The 24,399-nt window shown below is 35.0% G+C and overlaps 2 protein-coding genes across 6 annotated transcripts in view; one reads left to right on the plus strand and one right to left on the minus strand.

Annotated features, from left to right (window-relative positions):
- Window positions 1-24,399, plus strand: part of CENPP (centromere protein P) — a 145,733-nt gene that overhangs the window by 13,971 nt on the left and 107,363 nt on the right. The window contains exon 8 of one of the 3 annotated variants that reach the window (XM_030501931.1): window positions 11,523-11,668. The exons of the other annotated variants lie outside the window; for them this stretch is intronic. Within the exon in view, the coding sequence (XP_030357791.1) occupies window positions 11,523-11,591 (69 nt within the window). The 3' untranslated portion in view covers window positions 11,592-11,668. Of the gene's footprint in view, window positions 1-11,522; window positions 11,669-24,399 lie in introns of those variants that run through there. 3 annotated transcript variants of the gene reach the window in all.
- Window positions 1,556-14,633, minus strand: OGN (osteoglycin). 3 transcript variants are annotated; one of them, XM_030501933.1, is made up of 7 exons: window positions 14,279-14,633; window positions 13,405-13,652; window positions 8,220-8,304; window positions 6,146-6,304; window positions 5,324-5,526; window positions 4,745-4,840; window positions 1,556-4,253 (listed from the first exon to the last, which is right to left on the minus strand). In XM_030501933.1, the coding sequence occupies exons 2-7, from the start codon at window positions 13,588-13,590 to the stop codon at window positions 4,083-4,085; spliced, it is 900 nt and encodes a 299-aa protein (XP_030357793.1). In that variant the 5' UTR covers window positions 13,591-13,652; window positions 14,279-14,633; the 3' UTR covers window positions 1,556-4,082. The 3 variants fall into 3 exon arrangements, with proteins under 3 accessions (XP_030357793.1, XP_030357792.1, XP_030357794.1); XM_030501932.1 differs by lacking the exon at window positions 14,279-14,633 and having other exon boundaries at window positions 13,405-13,658; XM_030501934.1 differs by lacking the exon at window positions 1,556-4,253 and having other exon boundaries at window positions 4,710-4,840; window positions 14,279-14,615.

Raw genomic sequence — 24,399 nt, forward strand, 5'->3', positions numbered from 1 at the left:
AAATGGTTCAGTGAACTGGTTTCTTTTTAAAATTTAGTACAAAAAAAAAAAAAAAAAAAGAAGGTAGGTCTGGAGATTGTTTTTAAATTGTGTGTATCTTAAGCAGTTTTTAAAAATATTTGTTCAGACATGGAGTGTAAACAATGAAGGGGTATATTCACTGCTAGAAGACGTGTGAAGATAAATTCATGAAGACATATCTTACAAGTTTGTCAATATTACAAATATTCTTTCTAAAGATATCTTTCTTTCTGTGGACAAAGATGCTGTTGAGAAAGGCAAACCAATTTGGGAGAATATTTATCAAGTATGATTGACTTTGTGCTTATGAGGAGTCTTTAGGCCTTCTTATTTCTGCTATCGTTAGTAATGATTTCATTTAGAAATAAAAGGTTTAGAGATTGAATCTGACAATTCAAATACCAGACTGCTAAGGAGAATGTGTATTTGTAGCTTAATATTCTGTAGTAATTTGTGTGGAAGCAACTAGAAAAATGCTTTTAACATATATTAAAAAAACAACTGAAGAGTCTTACACTAGTAATATTCGTACTCGAACAACGTTAAATATTGAGTCTGTAATCTTGGGTGTTTTGGTTTTTTTTTCTTTTTTTCCTACATGCTTGCTAGACTTCAAATGTAGAGGCAGGTAACTGTGCACAGTATTAGAGAGATTATTTGGGGTGGGATTTGGGGTTTATATTTTTCCATCAATTTCTTATTTAAAAGAAAATTATCCAGACTGTTAAGTAGAAATAGACAGTGCTTCTAATAGTATTCTGTTGGAATCTATTAGTTACAGTGTAATGTAAAACCAGGAAAGGTAGATTATTTTTTTTCTTTTAGTTTGGTACTTGAGAAGAAAGAAATAATGTAGAAGTGATTGAATACATCAAATAATAATGAATGTTTGAGATGAATGACAGTTGCAAGTTTCAAGCAAAGTTGGACAGCACCGTATTTCTAAAAAGTTGACTGTCACAAACAGCAGATTTGTAGTGAGAGTTTTCCCAGTTATCAAGAGTGATGGTGAGATGCATAACTTGGATTAAGCAAAAAACAGTTTGAAATATGCATTGATTTGACTGTGAGCAGATTTTCCTAGAAAATGAGCAGATTTAGGTTGGTGTGAGTAGAGCAATGTTCAGTTATAAGCATTTTGTGCTCTGCATTATATGCTCCCTGACATTGTGCTTCAGCAGTTGTGGTTTTTTTTACTGAAATAGGTTAGTCTACAACTTGCATGCTTCACACACACACAAGGATTGATCATACAGTTACTAACCTCTGCTGCTGCTCCTCTATTCTACTGAGAAAATCTACAAGGTAGTGCTTTAAATAGATTTTTTTTTTTGAAGGGACGAGTGATGTGTCCCAGAAGTTTTTTGTATGGCATTACTTGTATGGCAGGCCTTAGTGTATTGCCACAGTAAATACTGTGTCTGCAAAATGGATTTATGCCTGCAAATAATTTTCTGATGCTCTAAGACTGCTATGAGGGTGAACAACTGAAGCATGTTGGCATTGCTGGAAGAGCAGATTGTAGAAGCTGATATTGATAAACAAGAAAAAAATTCAAGTTTTATTGGAAATACAGAATGAGTGACAGGAAAAAACCAGAATGGTGTACATTCAGCTTGCTATTAGTACTGGTCACGCAAATAGGTAAAAACTCCTGCATACTGAAGCCCTTCTCACTGAATGGTTTGAATTAACTTGCTATGAATAGGGAAAGTAAATTAAAACATAGAAGATAAGTTATTGCCTGCATGAGGCATAGCAGTTGTCTGCTTCGATTTGCTCACAAAATATTAAGAGCTTTCATTAGCGTTACTGTTGATACTTAGTAATTTTTCAAAAATATATACAACATTTTAATACAAAATTAATAATGTGGTACTGGTTAGGTCTTAGAATGTTTACATGTGACGTATTGCATAAATGTGCCTATATTTGTGTATACACATAGAATTGTTTTCATAGGAAGAGTTTTGATGATATTTACTGATCCTAATAACGCTAGAAAGAGCTTTATTTAGTAAATAAGATCTGTGATGAGAATAAGGTCAGAGGCCATTGCTTATGTATTAAACTTCTAGCTCTGTTTTGTCTTTCTTAGGCATTTATCAAAAGAGGGATGAGAGAATTGGTGGCTTGCTTTTTTCTAGTATAAATTATGCTTAAAGTTGGAATGTATTTTTACGTGCTTTGGGGCTGTTTTTTTACCTTTTGATAAAAATCTGGAAACAGTGAATTTTTCTGATGTAGGAAATTGAAAACCAAGTATTTTTTTTTCACTGTTGGACTCGGTTGTGTTCTCATATTAAGACAATGGAATTTCTTTCTTATTATACCAAATAACTTAAAATGGAAAATATTGCATTACTTTGTCTTTCTTGGGTAATGGGCTCAGGGCAAAAATATTTTTGTCCTGCATTTCATAATTGCATTCTCTTACCAGAAAGATGAGCCCACAGCTGATGCTTGACATAGTTACTAAAAAAGTGACTGAAAGTCACTTAGGTCTCAACACTCGTAGTGGCCAAGTATCAGTATGTTCAGTGTTAAGTGTGCACTTAAGTCCCCATAGCACAAGCACTAACAAATCAAGGGTTAGCTAAGCAAGATAAACATAACTAATAAAAAATATCTTGTGAAATCATTATTCTAGACGTAGCGGTATATCATCATGCATTTGATGCTTAACTATTTCTACAAGTTAGGAATCTATATTAGCTTCAAAATTAGTACAAAGTTGATGTGGTAATAGTAACTAGCACATTTTTGTCTTTTATTTGTCTGGAGAGTTTACATGTGTGGTAGGTATTTGGGGGGAGAAGCTGAAAATGAATGTCAGAAATGTGTGGTTGTGTAATTAGAAACATTGTATCCTCTATCAAGTATGTCCTGTTTAGGTGAACTGACAGTTGACGCCTGCACACATTGGTTTGCGTTTTTAATACACTGCATGGTTTAGAGTGAAATGATGCTTGAAGTTAACATTATTTTTAGATTAACAATAGAAATAACTTTTGAGTTTAAAGATCTGATTTTATTTTTTTTTTTTATTCCTAACAAGCAAATGTATAGTTATATAAGGGTAGTTCTGTTTCTTTGCACTGACGTCTAGCTGAGATTTTACTCATTTACAGGTAATATTGAACATTAATTCAGCTTTGTTGTTTATTATATTGTCACATTTTCTTGTCAAGGAAAAGCAGGAGAACAAAGCTTGATCTGCATCATCTGTTAATAAGAAAGATACTTGGAGTCATATTATGCTGTGCTTTGACCATTGTATTAAAATGGGAAGCTGGTGTTGCAAAAATGACTTTTGTGAGTACAGCTGAGCAAAAATGATACATTTCAATTAAAAATACCTTGTGTAAAAATATAATGTGTATATTCACACACTCAGGTTGTTTTGAAAGTAAAATAGAAGACATTTAACCCATCTTTGAAAAGTTCCACTTGCTTTGTTGCTTGGTACACTAAGCTTAAACAGGAATTATTTTAATTTTCCACAAACCAAGTTTTTAAGGAAGTTTTAATGAAGTTAAGCTTTGAGAAGTTCTATTTCTAAACATAACTTTCTTTAGTATGCAACTTCATCCAGTACACTTTTGAAGGTCAACTGAAAAGTTTGATTTCAGATTAAAAAAAGTGGGATTGGATTTAATTTATGATTTCCTCTGTAGCTTGCTCAGAGTGTTTTGCATTCATCTGAAAATGAAATGTAGTAATTGTTCCGAGTACTGGTAAAGAATGTGGCCAACCAATTACTTTTGTGAATTTTACCTACACATAAAGAATATGTGGTGAAATGAAAGTTGAGAAGATATGTGTGTGCATATATGTATTTTTAATAGAAGAGATTCTGAAAGCATGGGTGACATTGTAACTACAAAATAAAGTGACTTTTGAAATAGTTCTTTAAGAGGAGAACCATGTTTCAAGATAGTAAAAGGTTCTGGGAAAATGGCATTAGTAAGGAAGAGGGTATAAACATGTAAACAGAGGAAAAAGAATTATCTTTTGTTACCATGTTTAAGTTTTGGCATGTACAATCATGTAAATAGAGGCTAGTAGTATGTTCCTACAGGCAGTGTTCTCAAGCAGGAAAAAGCATTAACATGCTTTGCCAAGAGGATTGGATTGCCTTCCATCCTTATCTCATCCATGCGTGTGCGGATGTAACGTGTGTTATTAGATTTGCAGAACGTGTCATCGGTGATTGTAGTAATATTGTTGTACTGCAAAAAAACAACAAGTTTTTATAAACAAACACACATATTTTTGCACCCCCCGTAGATGTTGAAGAATTTTCAAACTTTAATTTTATCTCTCTTACCCTCCCATTTTATTGTTATTGGAATTGATTTGTGGATACTCTAGACATGTAGGAATCAAATTTCTTCAATCAATGAGCTGATAAGCAATCCGAGGTTTTTATTGATGTTTGAAATGTGTTATTGATAAAAGATCATTGCTTATTTTTGCAATTTCCTATCGTTGATATACAGAAATGAATGAGGAATTCTTGCACGGTAATTAGCTATAAAAACTTCCAAACTTTCTATGGTTGTGGCAATACAGATGAGAGGTAAAGTGTTTTATTTGGAGGAGTGTTAACTGTAGCACAACTGCAGAGTGAACCCTTTTTAAAAGGCAGTGGGTTTGGCTTGAAGTATGTAACTAATGAGGCTTTTTGTAATAGCATGTTAAAGAATTACTTTAAAAATACCTGAAGGTGAAGAATACGCAGACTTTCCGGCAAGTTAAGGGGAACAGATTCCAGTGCGTTGTGTCCTAAGTAGAGGTAGGCCAAGTTTGTCAGCTTCTAACGGGAAGAAAGAGAGATTATTAATGCTAATATTACTTCCTTGAGGTTAAGTAACTTTTGCCTCATAGAAGACATCAGCAATTTTTCACATAGCCTGTAAAGTGGTCTAACATGAAACATCTTTTGCTGTGAATGTTGAATTCTATTGTATCAAGAAACAGGCCTTCTGTGTTTTGGAAATTTCACTGTCAGCTTATTGGCTATGGTGTTTGAGCCATCAATTTTTGAATTGATTTTTTTCTTTGCATGTATGAGAGAAAGGTATTTAATAGAAAATTTTTGTATATGAACGACATGAGAGAGTGCATGTGCAAAGGACTATTGCAGAGTGCCTTAAAAACAATAAAAACTGGAAAGCTTCTTCATTGTAGTTTGTTTCTTATGTTACAAAATTACAGAAAATTTCATTTGGTGCTATACTGCATAGTCTGGTTACTATTTTTTTTACTTTGGTTACCTAAATTCTTGTCTCTTACTTACCTTGAAAGCATTTGCTTTGATTCCTCTGCTCTTGATTCTGTTTTGGTTTGCATTAAATGTTGTTAGTTTGGGAGGTAGAACAGGAAGTTTCAGAAGTCGATTTTCAGCAAGAGAAAGTTCTTCCAGTAACAGAAGCTTTGAAAAGGCTCCATCTTCTATTTCTTCTATCCTGTTTCCACTAAAATCAATTCTTCTCAAGGTAGCTTTACACAAAAGAAACGAAAATCTAAATATTGAATTTGTATAACTATATGGCATGTGAAATGTGTATGGTTGTATACGTTCAGTGTTACACTGTTGGCTGCGTCATCCTAATTGTGATCTACAAGTGTAAATACTGTCAAAATATGGATGAAACCCACATTTAGATTTCCTCATGGTCTTAAAAAAAAAAAATAAAAAAGGAAAATACTCCAGATCCTTCCTTTTTTATTCTCTTTATTAACAATATTATTGAAGTTATTCATTGTTTGTCATGTTGTAATGTGGGATAGCTTGGAGAAATGTCCCTGGAGCATTTGAAGGAAAAATAGTACCTGATCATTTAAGATTGGCAGAGATGCAGAGTTCAGTTTTATTTTTATCTATCTGCTCTTTCTCTTGCATGGGATTATGTGGGAATATTAAGATGTATACATGGGCCAACGTGGGTTTCCACATAGCCTTCACAGTTCCTGTTCTAATAGAAGTGTTGAATTAAATAAGTAATACACATAATGAAATCTATTAAGGTATGAAGTACATCTTATTTTGGTAACTTGGCATAGTATTAAGGGATGACAACTTCAAATAAACAGAAATTAAAACTGGAACATTACTTACTAATGTCAGCAAAATCTGAAACCGCTATCCTTTTTATTTTGTTAAATCGTGCATAAAGGTACGCTGTCTCCTTTGGCAGTGGGGGTACAGCTTCAATGTCTATTTCCTCACAGTACACTGATCCACTTAGACACACACAGAGCAGACAAGTAGGTAAATCTGAAACCAGATTATTGTGAGTAGACAGTTAGAAGTTATTCAACTAACTAAAGCTTTAATATTCAAAATAAAACTTTCACTAGTATTTTTTAAGATTTCCCACTGTTAGATTTTTAAAAAACTCTATTCACATCAAATTCTGAAAAGATTTAATATTCTGAACTTTGAGATTTGTATTATTTTACTGTGCGTAATTTCCCTCTGTATATTCTCTGTTCTTATCTGAGCATGTCTTGAAATGCTATGAATTGATCTGAATTCAGTTTCATTCTTTAATTGGCTTAGTATGACAACTGCAACTCTGTGACCATGTTAAATTCCAGCTTTAGAACCATTCTTTTGAGAAGATAAATCAATGCAGGGGAGATGTGGCAGTGCTCACATTTGATCCTGTAATTGCACTGGGGCATTTCTGGCAGGGTCACCTGTACTCTCTGGTACTCCTAGCTACTGTTTTGTCTAATTCTTTTTACAAAACTCCAGCAACGATGATTATAAAATTACTGTAGGCAATCTGTTCCAACTTTTTACTGAGTTTTTAAAAATGTTTTATAGCTGTTATTTTAATTATTGAAACTCTGTATCTTTTTAAATGCTGTTTAAGCCCATTTTGACTTGTCCTGTTCCTCATACACATTAGTAGAGCATTAGTCATTTCTGCGTTGCTTTTAAAATCATATATGACAGCAATATTCAAACACTTATAATGAATATGGCTTTGAATCCTGTTTTGTCACCACTGTTATCTGATCTCCTGTGTTTTCCTTATAGAGAGAGTTTTGGTTAGCTTCCAAATGGAAGTACAGTAGTCTCTGTAGTACAGAAAGTAGTGTCATAATGCTGGGTAGTTTGTTATCACTACTAGCAATATAGGGTCTTCCTCCACCAGCGAAGAGTTACAGAAGTAGCCAATCAGTGCTGGGAAACCAACCCAGTATGTATAGTATTTTTTCTTCCAGAGGTACTGCAGAGAAGAATTGAGATTTTGAGCTTTAGTTTTGTGACTATTACCATTTGTTAGACTTCAGAGTTCTGCCCAATTTGCCTTTTTTGATTTAGTGTCTTGTTTGGCATGGTAGACTGTAGGACATGGAAAACGATTGTGGAACAATGTTGTCACTCTTTCAAAGGCAACAGCCTTTATGCTTGTCTGTGGTTAGAAGCTTTGGTCTTACAGATTTGTTCTGCTTTTGATGAAGGCTTGTTTACAGATGCTATTTGGCAATAACTAACCTTGATTAAAACTCTGCTTTTGGTGGAGATTGACACTCTGGTGGTGTTGCTGAATCATCAGTTGGTTTTGGAAGTTTAGATCACAGACACACCAGAATATGTGTCTCTCAGCGCTCTATTTGGCAGACAAAAACTTTGTTCCTTTCATGTTTAGAAGTCATTGTGGCTTGTTAGGGGAAATCTGGAGAATATACCTTAGAGCCTGTAGGAAACCTAGGCTGGTGAAGAATATATTTTGACCATTGATCTGCCTGAGTATCAGATGTAGACTGTGGAGAGAATAGCCAGTTCTTTGAAGAAATCTATTTAAGGAATGTAAGCACATCATATTTCATCATGACTTGGTTAAGCTGTGGAATTTACTGGAGTGTGTATTTTGTTTTCCTTGTTTGTCTTGCCTAGCTTATTGAACTTGGATACATCTCTACAGCAAATATGATGGGCTAAGTCTGTAGAGATTGTTATAACCTGTGCTTTGTGTATTTAGAGTTTACTCAAGGATCCTTTAAGTTTTTTTTCAGCCTGCTCCATCAGAAACAAGACCACCTTCCACAGGAAATATGAAAGATATTCATAAATTAAAAGATTAATTCTATATCCCTTGTCATCCTTTATATATTATATTCATATTAAATATGTTCTTTTGGAGAGCTTAAGTGTTATAGTATTCATATTAACTTACTTGTATCCTTTGTTGGTTGTACATTGGTTTCGCTGTCATCTCCTTGCAGTCTTAGAGAAGTGTCAAGAGAAATATTTGTTCCATCCTTTGTGTGAGAGCAAATGTTATTTTAAAAAACAAACAGCAAACAAAAGAACAGGATCTGAAATAGCATGTCTTTTAAAAATGAGCTTCCCATGACACACCACCTTATGACATTTAATTTTTAAATTACTCTTGTATGCTGGATGACTAATGTGATATATTATCCCTTCTATACATGAGCTGTTCGCTTTGAAAGGCAAGAAGGGAAGGTGGTGCTGCTAGTGTTTTTCAGAAAATGAAAGTTCTTTAGGAAAGAACAGCAGACGCAAAACAAAAATAGAAAATACAGACCACATTGTGGGGAAGGAATATATAAGCCATGGGTGTTTACAAAAATCTAGAGTTGTGAAGATAGAAGATTGTGCACAACATGCAAAATCTGATAGGATTCTTGTGTATATTTTTTTTGTTGTTGTTTTACCAAAATAATCTCCACAAAATACCATTTCCTTGCATTTAAATTTAGTCAGAATTCTCTGTTGAGATAGTCATTACATCTTTAGAACTTCAGGACAACTTAGTTTATAAACATGTTCCTTGCAGGTATTGGCTGAAATTTAGCAACTGATTTCCATCAACTGCACTAAAGTCTGTTTTAAGACATGGGCTGCTATCAGAAAGGGTATTTTGTGATACAGGAAATGGTAGTCAGGTTTTCAGTGAATACCATAGAATTTTGAAGAATTACGTACTATTCCTAGAATTACAGTATGCATACAGTGCGTAATACTATGATTTGCATGTATTAAAGTTAAGGGGGCTTTTTAGGTTGACTGTGGCAGTTGTTCTTAGTTAGCATCATTTGTTATTTTTTCTGATGGGGAACATTTGTAGGACAGAGTAAGACAATATGCTTCTGGTCTGCGTGGCTATTGAAAACACGTGGAGAAAAGCACATTACGGGGTGTGGAAGATGTTTTTCTTTTAATGTGTGTAAGCATCAGGCCGTAGCAGGAGTACGGTCCCCTGCTGAAGAGAGTTTCTTACAGACTCTGTGAGTGCTCATTAGTGACCTGATTAGTTTTTCTTTTTATTTTTTAAAATCTTCCCCTTTCCATTTCCCCCGCACCCCCTGCCCCCTTCATTCAAGCATGCTTTATCCCTGGTAGTGTTCAAGGCCAGATTGGACAGAGCCTTGGGCAACATGGGCTAGTGTGAGGCATCCCAGCCCATGGCCAGGGGGGTTGGAGCTAGATGATCTTAAGGTCCTTTCCAACCCAAACCATTCTTTGATTCTATGTAGCGCACAGAGTTCATTTACAAAAGCAATGTGAAAGTAATGCTGTCAAGTTACTTTTGATACTATGTTTTATTTAGTATTTGGGTGTTTACATATGCTTTACTGTGGTAATTTTTTGTATTCTGCAGAATAAAACCCTCAAACTTGACACGAAGCCTGAGAAACAAGTATCTTGGCCAGCCTCTGTCATTTTCACCCCTTTTTAGCCTGTGAATCATCCATCCCTTGGCTCTTTCCTGTATCTGTTTATCCAGGCTATGGCTTCCCCCCCCGGGTTTGGGATCTGTTGGTTTGCTCTAGTAAGACTTTTATACCCAAGTTCGAATGCTGGCAACGGTTTAGGAGTTCCAGTGTGAAATGTCTGTGTAGGGTAAGAACATTTGCAGTGTTGGGAGTAGAGGAGCTGAGGGTGTGAGCTGAACAGTTAAACTCAATCAAGAGGTTTCTGAAAAAATGTTCAGCTTGCATAGCTGTGTTGATAAGCATGTGAAGATATGGTCCTCAAGTGAGGTATCTGTGCCAGCAGAGACTTCTGTGTACATGGATTTATAATGGAACAAATGCACTTCTATTGTTATAGTTTGCTAGGCTCATAAGGGACATTTTTAATATGGTTCTATGAAAAGCATAGCATAATCTGTACCACATGTAGATTTCTAGTACAGTATCCTACTTGAGGTGTGATCTATGAAATAGTATGCATATGAGTTCTTTGCAGCATACAATGTACAACTAATTTCTGCAATCAACCAAAAATTAAACAAGATCATGTCCCTGTCCTTACCGACCACCCCCCCCCGCCCCGACCCAAAAAAAAAAAGGAAAAAAAAAAAAAAGAAAAAAAGTAGTACTGTCGTGGTTTAAGCCCAGCCAGTAACTCAGAACCACGCAGCCACTCACTCACTCTCCCCCTTTTTCCCCCCTGCTCCCGGAGGGATGGGGAGGAGTATCAAAAGTATGTAAATCCCACGGCTTGAGGTAAGAACTGTCAAGTAACTAAGGTACCATACAAAACTATTAGTACTACCACCAATAATGATAATAATGGTAAGGGAAATAACAAGGGGAGAGAATATAAAACTAAAAGGGGAAAAGGAAAAGAAAACGAACACAAGTGATGCATAATGCAATTGCTCCCACCCACTGACCGATACCCAGCCTGACCCGAGCAGTGATCTGGGCCTTCTGGGTACCCCCCCTCAGTTTATATACTGGGCATGACGTGCTGTGGTGTGGAATACCCCTTTGGCTAGTTTGGGTCAGGCGTCCTGTGTCTGCTTCCTCCTGGCTTCCTGTGCCCCTCCTCACTGGCAGAGCATGACACTGAAAAAGTCCTTGATTGGAGTAAACATTACTTGGCAACAACTAAAACATCAGTGTGTTATCAGCATTTTTCTCAGGCTAAACTTGAAAACACAGCACTGCACCAGCTACTAAGGAGAAGAATAACTTACAGCTGAACCCAGGACAAGTATAAATAACTAATTTATAACTAATAACTAACTGATTTCCTGGTCAACTATAAAAATTCCAAGCCATGGAATATCAGTGCAGAAGATTGTTTGGATTATAATCACAGCAAGTTTATTACTTGCACATGTAGAAGAGCACTGAGGGAATATTGGCCTGCTTACATACTTAAATTCCACCTGCCACTTGCACTTTATTCCACAGACATGAATTACCCATACAAAATCACAATAACATTTTACAGCTAAATACTTCAACAATCTTAAAGCTTCTGCAAAGCTGATGGTCAATATTCAGAGGAATATATTAATCCAGATATTGAGATGGTGTCTAATTGTATGGTTTTGTTGTGGAAATTAAGATTTTGTGTTTTAAACTTCTAATATTTTATTCAAGATGGAGGTGGCTGTGGTTTCAAATAATAATCGCTGTAATACATTTTGGTTGGCTGACCTTTTCCTTAGTAGTAGTCAAAAGGTCGTGTTATTTTGTTGATTGCTAACAAACAGATTTCTTCTGTTGTTTTCACTAACAATCTTTTTTCTAACTGTGTGTTCAAACATACAGTATTGAGTTAAATTCGTCATGCAGGATAGATTTCTGGCAGGGCATGTTTGAGGAAATTGTTGACATGTATTTCACTTATAGTTAACACTTGAAATATTCGAGGAACTAGATTTTGTGCAATAAATGGAGATTTGATTGTGCATTCCGTGATTTAAACTGGGAATACTGTATCTTGTATAGATGTTTTTATTGCACATAAGGAACTAATTTATTATTTTGCAATGAAAACATATCATTGGAGACCTGACCTGATGGAAATAATCCACTGCATTCCTAGAATTACCCTAAGCAGGACTGTTGGCCTTCAGGAGACCTCTAGTTTATAGTACTGCCAGTACAGACTTTGATTAGTCTGTGGCACATCTCTAGGCATCATTTCCTTGTTGGTATAATCATTATTGTTCTTTCTACTGAAACAGTAGCATATTCTTATTAGAATGGTTTTAGTAATGAGGGTCATCTGATGCTGTGCCTAGTTAGCGTTAATGGTTTTAGTATTTCTTAAAAAATTTACTCAGTTGAGAGTGGATAGCCCCCTGCTAGTTATGGGTCTTTTTAAATGGTCTCTTAGGGGTTTATGAAAACATGTTGCTTCATCACTATGGCAGATACCACATTTAGAAATACCTTAGGCATTTTTTAATGTAAATATGTAGCTGCTTTTTTTAGTTTAGCAGTGGCAAGCAATAATCTAAGTAGAATTGGGAAAAATATTTAACAAATACACAGAAGAGATTTTTCTATACATGTGCTACAGTTTTTAACTTATACTAATGATCTTTTGCTGTTTATCCTTTTTCTTATTTATCAGACTAAGTTATTGTAACAAGTACAGTTAATATTAATGAGAACTCCCTTGAATTGATTACTTGGCTGTTACCACTTTGTTCAGATATGTGGCATTTTCCTTGTCACTAGTCTTGGGGTAATCCTTGTTAGTTTTAGTTCCTAACCAATGTTGTATCTCATTCTCTGGATGTGTACCATTTAGGTCCTGTCAGAAGCAGTCTGAACAGAGGTATGACGTTTTTAACTGTCTCTGCCAGCCTAAGCTGTTGTACTTGATTTAACTCTCCTCTGGTTTTGTGTCTTCTGCTGAAGTGTTTAAATTAGTGGGAATATATGTGGAGCACACAGCAAAAAAAAGTTCGGAATGGACCATTTGGGGGTGCTAGTGAGTGCCATGAGGTATAACCTTTATCAATACCTTTAAGACTCTCAAAGTGTTAGTAGTATAGGTGGCTGCTGAAAGACTGGATGTTCCACAGTAGTTCAAGACTGCTAAACTGTTGAGTTGCAAAAAAACCCCAAACCTGAAACAACCCACCTCTGAAAAAACAAGACAAAAAACTTGATAGTTTGGTAAGTCAACAGAGAAACTGTAGTTTATGCTGCCAGGTTACATCCAATAAAAAGTACTGTTTCAAGTATTACTTTGATATTAAAAAAGAATTCATAAATAAAATCACTCTCCTTGTTTTTAAACAAGCTTCCTGTCTTAATACAATGTTACTGAAGTTGTAGAGCTAGTATACTAGTATATCCCATTCTTAACTCGTACAACAGTAGGCATGTAACTACAGCAGAGTTAAAAATGCTGCTTTGGTCTTACTTGTGAAAGCCTGTCTTTTGTGGGTTTCTCAAACTGTAGCAAGGGTAGTATTTTTGTGGTTTTAATTGGAGTGGCTTTCCTGATGTCTGAAATCATTGTGTTTTGCTATTATTGTAAGACTTTTCCATAGAACTTGCATGCATGCATGTAACACCTTATTCATATAATGCTTAGCAGTTAAAAACATTAAATTCATAACATAAATGAAATACCTTTCTTATATCCTTGGATTGAATTTCATAATCTTGTTGGCTCAGGCTTCCCATGGTAACATCTGTATCATACTCATAAAACGGGAGTGGTTCTTGCTGTATTGGTGGTGCTGCATTTACCAAAGGTACAAACACAAACAAAAAAAAAGTAGTCTGCAAAGTCTTCATTCTTGCACAGAACAGCATATCTGGCTTTCACTGGTGAAGATCTGCTTATGCGTTGGCTGCGGAGAATACTTTCTTTGTGACTGGAAATGAAAATGCAATCCGTCAAAACAATATTTAAAGCCTAGAGGACTAGTTGGCAGGGGTTTCTAACGCATAAGGAACATGGAACAACTTTTAACTCTTGATATCCTTCAATTAGACTCTGGCATTATAAAAACTGTTCTTAGCATGAAAAGAAACTGGGAAATAACAAAGAGCATTTTCCAACTAATAAGGAAAATACTGTCTTAATTGCATTTACTTGTTTCCCAGTGTGTTCTTTTTGTTAATAGCAAGAGGATTTTGTAATGCATTTTATGAAACATTTGGCATCTATGTAGCTGAACTAATTAAAACGAGAGATCTTCAAATGCATTTTTCTCAGTTGTCAAAATAATAATTTTTCAAACCTAAATGCTTTATAACAACAATAATCTCTCAGTCTTTGGTTTTGAAAGTAAACAGGAGAAGATACCCCCTGAATATTTTACAGGTTGCATTCTTTTCGGGCAGGGGGAGGAGGCTGCAAACATGATCTATAAAACATTCTAAATACACATACAGTACTTTTTAAAATAAATCTTTACACAGCATGTTTTTCCTGTTCACTGTGATTATTTTATTTAAACTTTAGGTTAATGTAATTTTAGGAAAAAAGTTCACTTACTGTTTTAGCAGATTCAGAGTTCTTCTGTGTTTGTCATAAATCCAGATATCCTTATCTATAGATTAACCTGAAGTGGATTGATGAAAGAGTAAATTTACGAATTACATCCAGATTGTTGAAATGAGTACTCTTTCAAAATTTGACAGTCTGAAGAGTGCTTTCCATGGGGTAGAGAATGCTTTGCCAGCATTCTTTCCCTAGGGTAAGAGGTAATATCCTGGAGCAGGGGGGTTGTACTTTGAGTAGCTTTGTAAATGTTAAGCCTGTCTAGCTCGTCCTACTTTTGGTATTACTTGTTAAAATGGGAGCCTTATGCTTTGTGGCGATATACTCTTTAAAACTGCTAAGGCTTTTTCTGTAAATCAGATACTAATTGTGCAAACCAGAGGTCTATAACAAGGCATGTGTTATCCATTTTGTTTAATGGTTTAGCTAAGAGACAAAGCAGCTGCTTTCTGAGAGGTAGAGCCAAGACATATGTATACTGTATTAGTCACATTTTACAAATAATAAAATGTGGTATATGTTTAGAGAAGTTTCACCTAAGTATGAAATGGAAACTTTTCAGTATGAAGAGTGCTGGAAACAAAAAAACTTTTTAGCATTGTGTGTGTTGATTTTTTTCAAATAATTCATGTCTGAATGCTTCATTGAATGCCTTGTTGACAATTTATTGGAAAATTGGTTTCCCAATAAATACTTGCTTTGGGTAAAGTTCTGTGTCAGTTCTATAGATAACGTAACACTGTCCAGGTGTAGAATTTTCATCTGAACTACAAGTAGCAATTTTCTGGATTTCTAATGCATTTGTTCCTCCCCTATCTTTTCCTTATTACGTATTTTTGGCAGTCAGTACAAATGAGAGCCAGATGACCAGCTTGAAAATTTACAAAGTAGCCTTTTTGAGTCTTTAAAAGTATGTAGCAATAAAATCTATTGGGAATATATGCAGATTTACATTTCTCTTTCATTTTCAGACTTTTTTTTTTTTTTTTTTTTTCCTAAATAGCAGTGTTGGCTAATGTTGGGGATAAACAGGGAACCTATTTGGTTAAGTTTCCTTGTAAGCACTGCCTTGTTTAGAAACCAGATGTCTGTAGTAAATCTGCAAATTGGAGAGTGGTTACAACCATTTGCTCTCTAAACTTTTTTTCCAGCTTATGAGTCACCACTTTCTGAACTCATTAGGACTTTATAAAAATGTTTTTAGTTTAGCTCATATGCAAATGAAGGATGTTATATTTTGGACTTGGAGTTTGCTCTAGGATAATGAATTTGCTGTAAGTATATAAATGAAATATAAATGGAAGAAGCTTGATAATAATGGAGTTGGACTATGAATCACCTTTGGTTGCTCTTCAGCTGGAACAACAAAAGTTTTGAAGTGGCTGAGTTAAGGTGGTTTCTGTTGCAGTACATGGGATCTTGCCGTGGGAAGTACTGTGTGTGATAGAGGGGCTGGGTTTGCTGAGGAAGGAACAAAAAAGTTGCAGAGTCAATACCATCTTACCACCCCTCATGGTTTTATGCATGTTTCAGAAGTCATGACTGCATCTCTGCTTTGTACTTGTCTCTTTCCAGCTGCCACCCCACTGCCAAGTAAACAGGTTAAGATTTTGTCTGGCTCTGGGGCATCCACATTTTTCCAATGCTTGAATGTAATCAAAGCATAAATGTTCTAAGGGAAAAGTATTAAGCATTGAAGCTGAAAGCATGATAGAAACTATTAAATGTATTTGTTATATTCTTATGATGATTTATTTTGTAAGTTCCGAAATCTTACAATCCAGTCCATGGAATATCTTGGGAATAGCTTAGGTTTTGCAATATATATATGATCATTTTTTAGAAAGAGCAAAAATTACTAGATAAATGAGGCTTTAAAAATTTAGGCAGTCTTCATGGAAGAAAGTTCTTACTTGCTTTGATATACAAGAAGAGAAGAGGCTCTGTAGTGTTGGAGGACTTTAGTAACTTCTGCAGAAGACATTGTCAAAAGTCTGTGTTTGTCAGGGTCACAAGATTTCAGTGATATGCTTACCACAAAACCACTGTATAATGTGTGTACTCACTGTTATTATCCAAGCATTCATAAGAAACTCATAAACACTTGCTTACAAATAAGTTTGAAGAGGGATATGTTAAGCAATTACTTTGGCATGATGTCATCAAGGTTTACCTTATGGTATAGCTTTACTGTAACTTTAAACTGTCAGTGCCAAATAAGGAAGTAGTCTTGTCCTGTATTTCATCTGCTTGTCATCCATTGTGCCAGGAAGAAGAAAAAGCATCAACAAATAATTTCAGATAAAAATTGTTTTTATTGGAACATGTAACAGCTGCTCGTATCAGCACAAGGAAGGGGGTGTACAAGTGCAAGCAGCTGCAAACAAGGAAGGGATAGTATTGCTTCTTTCAGCAGCAGTGCTGTTTTATTCTTGAAATAACCACAATATCCAAATAATCTGAAAGGAAAAAATGTGGTTCATAGGCATCAGCAATAGGGAAGCTGTCAGGAAGTACTCACCCTGACAAGCAGAAAGTATTTTCTAGGCATTGTTAGTGCTTCAGAGTTGGATGTATACGTATTTGTTGTTTGGACTGTAGTTACAAGGATCTATATACTTAGAAAGTGGTTTCTTTTCTGAAACCTAAGCAAGCTCTGTTAACTCATTGAGCTCCAGTTTTTGAAAAGAGCCATGATGAGGTGATTATGCTTTCTGATTTGTCAGATGTGCCTTTTTTTACCCATGTTGCTTTATTTTCACTGACCGATTTCCCCACAAAATACTTTAACCTGCAATGTTAGGCATTTAAAATAGTTATTTTGCTAATCGTGCTGAAATGGAATCCTGTCTAAAGTTTGAATGCTACTAATTTCCCTGCAATTTTGTAAGGATATGAAATGTAGCTGAAGGTATAAATTAAGTGTAACACCTCTTCTAGTAGAGGGAATCCGAGTCAGTCTAACAAGGGCCACTTGCTTTTTGGATTCTGCTTTTGGAAAAACTTATCTTTAGGGGATAAGGTTTGCATGCAGAGTAGGTATAATATTTGTTCCACAAAGTTGCCTTCTATCAGGTTAGACAATGAAGAATAAAAGGCTTTTAGGAGCGAAAAAGAGGATGGGTGGGGACAAAAATTTGGATGGGATACAGACAACAGAGGTAGGAAAGGTATGGGAAAGGAAGGCAGAAATTAAGGTAATTCTCCAATGTATACATGTTGCTGATTGAAATCCAGCATCTGGGAAGGAAACTAATATTTAGCAGTGTTTACATGTCGAGCAAAAAAGGTAAAGCAAAAAATCAAGCTGAAAATATCTTAGAAGAACTGAGGAATGATTTTGTTTTGCAGGTAGACGAGTGGGTTTTGTATGTTATTTGAACTGGCTGATGTCCAGGTCAAATTGATCTTGTCTTGAAGTGGCCTCATGTTCTGCCCTGCTCAGAGCTTTTGTATGACTAGTTTATTTCTATTCTCAGCTTTCTACTAACACTACAAAAGGCAGATAAAAAAAGATACCATTTTTTTCTTAAAAGCTAATCATGCAGGTGCATACTGCAAAAGCTGCCATGAGCAGTTCTCATTCATCGTTTGTTGGCAGAGAAAATGACACCTATTTAAATGGGAGGGCAGTTTTCTTCATTTTCTGTGAGTTTCGGCAAAAAGCGGTTCTCTCACAGGTGCTAGCATGTTACTTTTTTTTTTTTTTTTTTTACCATGTTGATGATTAGCCCTTTGTACTTAGTCCTTAGCAGCTAAGTACAAAAATGATAGGAGAGAGCATTTCTGTACTACTTTCAGCATTGCTTTAAAATGGTGTAATGTGTTTTATAATGGAACTGAGGGTTGGTTGCTGATAATTCTTGCTGTGAGGCACTTAAGTCTTGTTCCTGGTGAACCCCTGCAAGGTACTGAAGAACTGATTGACCTAAAAAAAGTCAGATAACCAGAGGGGAGGTAGCCTTTCCTTTCTAGTTGGTTGGAAATTACTTCTCCAGAGTGTCTGCAGGAATTATGTGGAAGCAGGGACTGGAAGTGCCTATATGAAGACTTGTGATGATGTGATAGGAGACAGAACACTAGGGAAGAAGAAAAGGAAAGAAGGAAATGGGAAAAAAAACCCAAACAAAACTTACCACTTATCTCTGGGGTGCATGGCTTAATAGGACTGTGAAGCAGCACTAGGGAGAGTGCCGTAAGGTTGCTATCAAGATATTCCTTATGAAATAAAGCTGACATTTTTGTGGTTTGTTTTTTTGTTTTTGTTTTTTTTTTTTTTCTTTTTAGATACTCAGGTTTGTTCTGTATTTAGGCAAGCAAAGTGTATTTTTTCAGCTGCTTAAAGAACTTGGCTTTCATCTTGTATCATAGTCTCTAAAGGACAATGTTGGCTGGTTCTGTAGTTTGGGGGTTTTGTTATTTTTTTAAGTGTCCTTGGAAGAAAGTAGTATGGATTATTGCTTACCTTACTTGTGCCTGATGAACACTGGGAATCACTTATGCAGAATGTTCAAAAGTTAGTGTCTTCTCTTGGATAGAAATGTCAGTGACAGAATGAGGTAGGGAAAAATTAGGAAAGCTTTTGAAGAGTTTATGGGCATTTACAGACCTAGATACAATCCTGAATTTTCTTTTGTGTGTGATCTTTTTTTTCTTCCATGTGGTAGGTAACATGTTCAGTATTCCTTAGCATATCCTTTTTGTGAAGTGAGACTTCACAAAGCTTACCAGCTACTCTGGATTGGAATAATTGTAGTTAAAAAGGTTTTTAGAGTAAAAGGTGGTTATTGAACCAGCCTGATAACATATATAAAATAATCTGCAAGCAGTGAAACAGATTTACTGTTAAAGAGAACAAAGGCATGAAGTGATGTTAAACCTGAACTCAATGTTTATCTATTTTCTTCTTTTTTTAACCTAAAATAAATAACTTCAGTATTCTGGATTGTTCTTTACATCATTTTATTTTTCTATAATGCAGGCCTTTTCTGCTTGACTGTTTTGTGGCCTGATGAATTTTTACCTCCTAAAATTATTTTTTCTCTGATGGTATAGCTGCATGTTTTGACTGCTGCATGTATATTGTGTGCCATGTGCATTGTGTGATACGGAACTTCTCTGTACCTCCTGCATCCCCTTCTGCTTTCTGTTGAGATCCTGATTCACGGATGTAAAAATAGTTTTTTAAGGCAGTTTAATGACTGTGCTTGTGCTGGGGCTGCATTCATTCTGGGAACAAAAAGCCAGAGTACCTAAAAGGCAGGAAGCAGTTTCCTAGTTTGTTCTTTAGCAATACACAGAAATTGGACTGAAGGTGATACTATAGAAGAGGCATTGTGTAATATTAAGCAAAGTATATTCCAGTTCAGCATCCTGAGGGATGGAGGAGGGTTTGGAGTTAGTATTAAATGTAAAATAAATAATGTCATTATGTCTTATGGAGAAAAATTAGAACGTTCCCAAAGATTCAGGATGACCAAAAGAGTACTGGAAATGAAATAGTTAGGCATAAACACCTCCAGTATTTTTATGAAAAGTTGCAACTGTTTCCAAGTCTCAGTGAATTAGATTAAGTTAAGGTCACTGTTAGGGCCACCAGCTACAAAATAGACACAGCTGAAAAATGTCCTAGTGAGATTGTATGAACATCCTTCCATGTGTTTCTGATTTATAAGCAGAATTTTTTAAAGCTGAAGACATTACCTTTATTCCTTGCATTTCTGGAAGAGAATTAGACTCCTTGTACCAGTCATCATGTTACAAATGAATAAAGCACATCTTAAAAATCAGGCACGATAGTAAACAGAAATCAAACTGCAGTTAACAAATACAAATAGTAACTAGAAGAATGGTACTGTCAACTATTTATCCAGACCTCTCCGTAGAATGTGTGTTCTTTTGAACTTTGCCTATATATCATCAGTTATATCCTGAATCAAAAGCCAACCTCCTTCAATTTATTAAAATTTCTTAGAATTCTTTCCTGAATTGACATTATTTCTTTATAACAATATTGTCATTTCTTGAGAGCCATTACTGTGTCTACATGGACAGTAGGGTTAGGGCACCAAGGCTTTATATGTATTTTACTACTATGTGCCTGTCATTTGTTCCTTATGTCGGTCATACATCTACTTTACTCTCTGTGTTTATGGCTAATCTTCATATTTGTCTTCTTTTTCCTTGTGTTGTGCTTTATAATGGGGAAGGTTGATTTTTTTTTTTCTCTGTAGATGATGAATTTGTGCAATAAAATATGAGATTAAGATATTTATTTTCCTTTAAAATGAATTAGGTTGTTAGAAATGTAATTTTTGGATAAAATGGTTTAAAACATTAGATGATAAATATGTACATTTGTGGAGTTCCATAACTAGTTCCATAAATTCCAGTAGTGTATACACAATTTGGTTTATACCTGAAAAGTTCATACTCCTGCAGTAGTATTGGAAAATGATTGTGAAATCTCTTTCAGTGTATAGGTTTCTTGTTAAAAAACCCAGTATGTTTCCCTTCGGTGTTTTTCAGGTAGGAAATTCCTATGTTTATTGCTTGCAGTGATCAAGTTGGGAATCAAAGAAGGAAATTGATTCATATTGCTACAGTAGAATGTGAATATGTTAAAAGAAGTCAGGAAACTTGAAATGTAAACCATCTCGTTGTTATAGAGGAGCTTCTTTCCTAATCCAAGTAACTTTTATTATCAGCACACTGAAGTGAATATCTCGCAAAGTAAGCCTTATAAGTATTAAATACCATTAACAACAGAAAATAGTAAAAGTTGAATTATATTCTCACTGTTTTGAGGCCTAAGAAAGAAATGTAAACAGATTAAAATACTGTTATTTCTCTTTATTTTGATTTTTACAATACCCTGTTGTGGTATGGATTGTGTGGGGAAAAAAAAAAATTGTATTTGTTTACTGATTCTGCTGTGAAGAAATCAGTTAAACTTGGATACTCATTAGTTTTTGCTGTTACTGATAAAATAGGGATTTTAATAAGTATCTAGTTCTCAGCTGATGAATCTATTTCCTGCTTAAAAAGCCTATTTAATATTCTGAGAATAAATACCAGTAGAAACATGAAGCAAATATGTTTTGATAGCAAAATCTATGTGGTTATGTAGCAGTGTACTTTGGTTTATACAGAACTCTGCACACAGCTGGGCTACTTTGTATGCCTGAATCAGTATGGAAGTCTCTCTGCTACAGAACACTGCAATGTGGAGCACATGCTGTTCCCAAATTTGATTAGACTATACCTCGGCATCTAGCCATAGTTGATAGTGTTTAAAAAAAAAAAAAAAAAAAATTCAGCTATATCAAGGCAATAAGCATTTACTAGTAGTGGAGAGCAATGCCAGCATGTTAACTTAGTCCAGGATAGTGAGAACATAGAACTGGGTGTGGAATTCAAAATAAAGGTTAGTGTTACAATATCCTGTCTCCAACGGTGGTCATAAGCAAATGCTTTGGGAAGACTGAGAGCAGGATAAACACGCATGATTCTTGTCTCATCCCATGTCCAAATATTCTTTCATTCTCCAGCTATTTTCAGCTCAGCACTTTTGTACCTACTGTGCTTTGCCTCTTTAACAACCTTTCTCCCAAGAAATACAATTATTTATCCAATCTTTCCTTGAAATGTACAAAATTGCTGCAGTGTCCAATGTGTTCCCAGGCATCCAGTTTAATGGGCTGACTACTCATTGCTTACACACTTTTGTTTGTCTACTTTGCACCTGGTACATACTCGCTTCATTTGATGGCTCCTTGCTCTTGCTCTGGAGCAAGATTCCCAGACCCATGCTGTCTATGCAACTCACAGTTTTGCAGGTATCTTCTGTATCTCCCCATAGCCATCTCTTTTCTGCACAGGTGAGTTCTGGCTATTCAGTGTTGCTTTTATAGAAAACATTCCTTACTTTTGGTGATGTTACTGCCTTTCTCTGATCCTTTTCTAATTATGCCATATATAATTATGCCTTACCCGAGAAAATTGTATTTATCCAGATATCCCATTAATCTTGTACTTTATTATATTTTCTCATATCTCTAATACAGGCATAAGAGAAGCAAGTCTTTTGTTCCCTGACAACCCTAAAATCTTTTTTAAATAATAACATTGTATTTGCCACAGATGAGATGTGATAATACTAATGAATGAAAAGTACAATACAATTCTGTTCCATCTGAATGAGATTAATGTAATAAGACAGCTAGAAAGTTTTCAATGATTATCAGTTTGACTTATATTTAAACTTTAAGAAGTGTATATAACTAGTTTCTACAAAGTCAGTATCTTTAATTCGACTTTAAAGCTAAGCTTTGCTTCAGAAATGTTTTTAAAAAGCAGAAAGTTTGTGATAAGATACAATACTTGTACTTTATTTGAATAGTGTAAGTGAATAGCTTTTTAAAAGCTCAGCAAACCTTTCAAAAAAACCTCTATTAGTTTAGATTTGCATTTTGTGCTCTATTCACTTACAGATATAAATTGATGTGTATATATTGCAAGTAAGTTTTTTGTAAGACCATTTAAATAAAGTAATGAACACATACATATATTCCTCCTTCATGAAGCCAGAAGTACTTGAGGTTGATACTGCAGCACTGTAAATGTGTGGGGTAACCATAAAATGTTTCGCCATGAATATTATATCTGTTCAGAAAGTAGATAAAAAAAGGGAAAAGAGAGAAAGAATTGATCTCTTGAGTTGACTGAAGCCCCACGACTCAATAATGGTATAGTAAATTTTGTATCCACTGATTTTTACACCAGTTGTTCTTAAAGACTGTATACTGAAGCCCCACGACTCAATAATGGTATAGTAAATTTTGTATCCACTGATTTTTACACCAGTTGTTCTTAAAGACTGTATACATTCTTAAAGGTTATAACCATGGGCTTATGAGGAATTTCTTTCCATTAAAAGATAGTGTCAGTAAGTATTTTCGTTTTGTTAATACTTTAGTTGTTGCATCAGAAACTAAAATATAATCAGATGGACTTCCAAAAATAACAGAAATTGCAAGAGAAACAACCAAACCTAGCTGAAAGTTTTTAGAAATTCTAATACAAGTTTGCCCACATTTTTAGTTTTCGTACACTTAAAGCATAATGTAAAATTGGTAGTATGATGTATGGTTCCACTTTTTGCAATCACTTGTTTTTCTTGTTGAAAATTGTGATCCTTCCTCACAGCTAACAAAGATTTATCAGGAACAAAATAAAAATATTTATTTAATATTCTTTAAATAAAGAATTTAAATAAAATGAAAGCAGTCAAGTGCCCTTTAGTATTACCTTACCCTGTAGATATTTGCATCTGTTCTAGGCGTAAGACAAAAAAAATTGCATAGCTCGAATAGTATATAGTATTTTTCTTTAGATTGCTTTAAGCAATTTTTGTTCTACTCTAAAGAATGTAGCTAATGGGTATGAGCTATGGGAGGAATACATTAAATTACTAGTTTAAAAAATAAAAATTAAATGCTACTATTTGTACCAGTTCTACGTTATGAACAATTCTAATAAAAAGATTAAATTACATTTTAATTTGCCTTCTAAAATAATATGGGATAAAGCATAAGTAAAATGTAAATACTAATGGTTCATTTGTATCAATGCACATAATTTTCCCTAGATTCTAAGACCTTTGAGTGGTCATTCATTGCCCATATTACTAGTAAGCTAAAATCTCCTTTGATTTGAATGAGTTGTGGTAGTTGAAGTACAAGCTGAGAAGTACATATTATAATACATGTTGGCAGGACACTGCAAACGTAATATGAGGCAGATTCGAAACTCAGTTTGTTGGGTTTTTTTCCCTGTCAAATTAGAAATTGGAAGATGAAACATCTTTATTTCTGGAAGTTATGGAGGAACCTTGTGGAAGTATCTCTGTGATCTCACTCTCTTATTTTCTCTAGTGTGTCTGTTTTCTTCTGCTCTCAGTAGTAGGATGTGTAGCTGGACAGATTTTTGCCTTGTCCACTTGTTGCTATTGAGCATGACATGGATTTGTATTTTAGTAATTTTGCAAGTTGGATCACAAGTTTCTTCAACTTAGGCTGCTTACCTAAGGATGGGTCAATCATCAACCCAGGTTG

This window comes from Strigops habroptila, chromosome 11, assembly GCF_004027225.2.
Source record: "Strigops habroptila isolate Jane chromosome 11, bStrHab1.2.pri, whole genome shotgun sequence".
Classification (NCBI taxonomy): Eukaryota; Metazoa; Chordata; class Aves; order Psittaciformes; family Psittacidae; genus Strigops; species Strigops habroptila.

Coding starts and splice junctions, on each gene's coding strand:
- OGN (XM_030501933.1), bottom strand. CDS start 13,590: ATGCTGTTCTGTGCAAGAATGAAGACTTTGCAGACTACTTTTTTTTTG. Junction 8,305..13,404: donor AATCCAAGGATATAAGAAAG/GTATTTCATTTA, acceptor TCTCACACAAAG/GATGGAACAAATATTTCTCT. Junction 4,841..5,323: donor TCAAAGCAAATGCTTTCAAG/GTAAGTAAGAGA, acceptor TCTTCCCGTTAG/AAGCTGACAAACTTGGCCTA.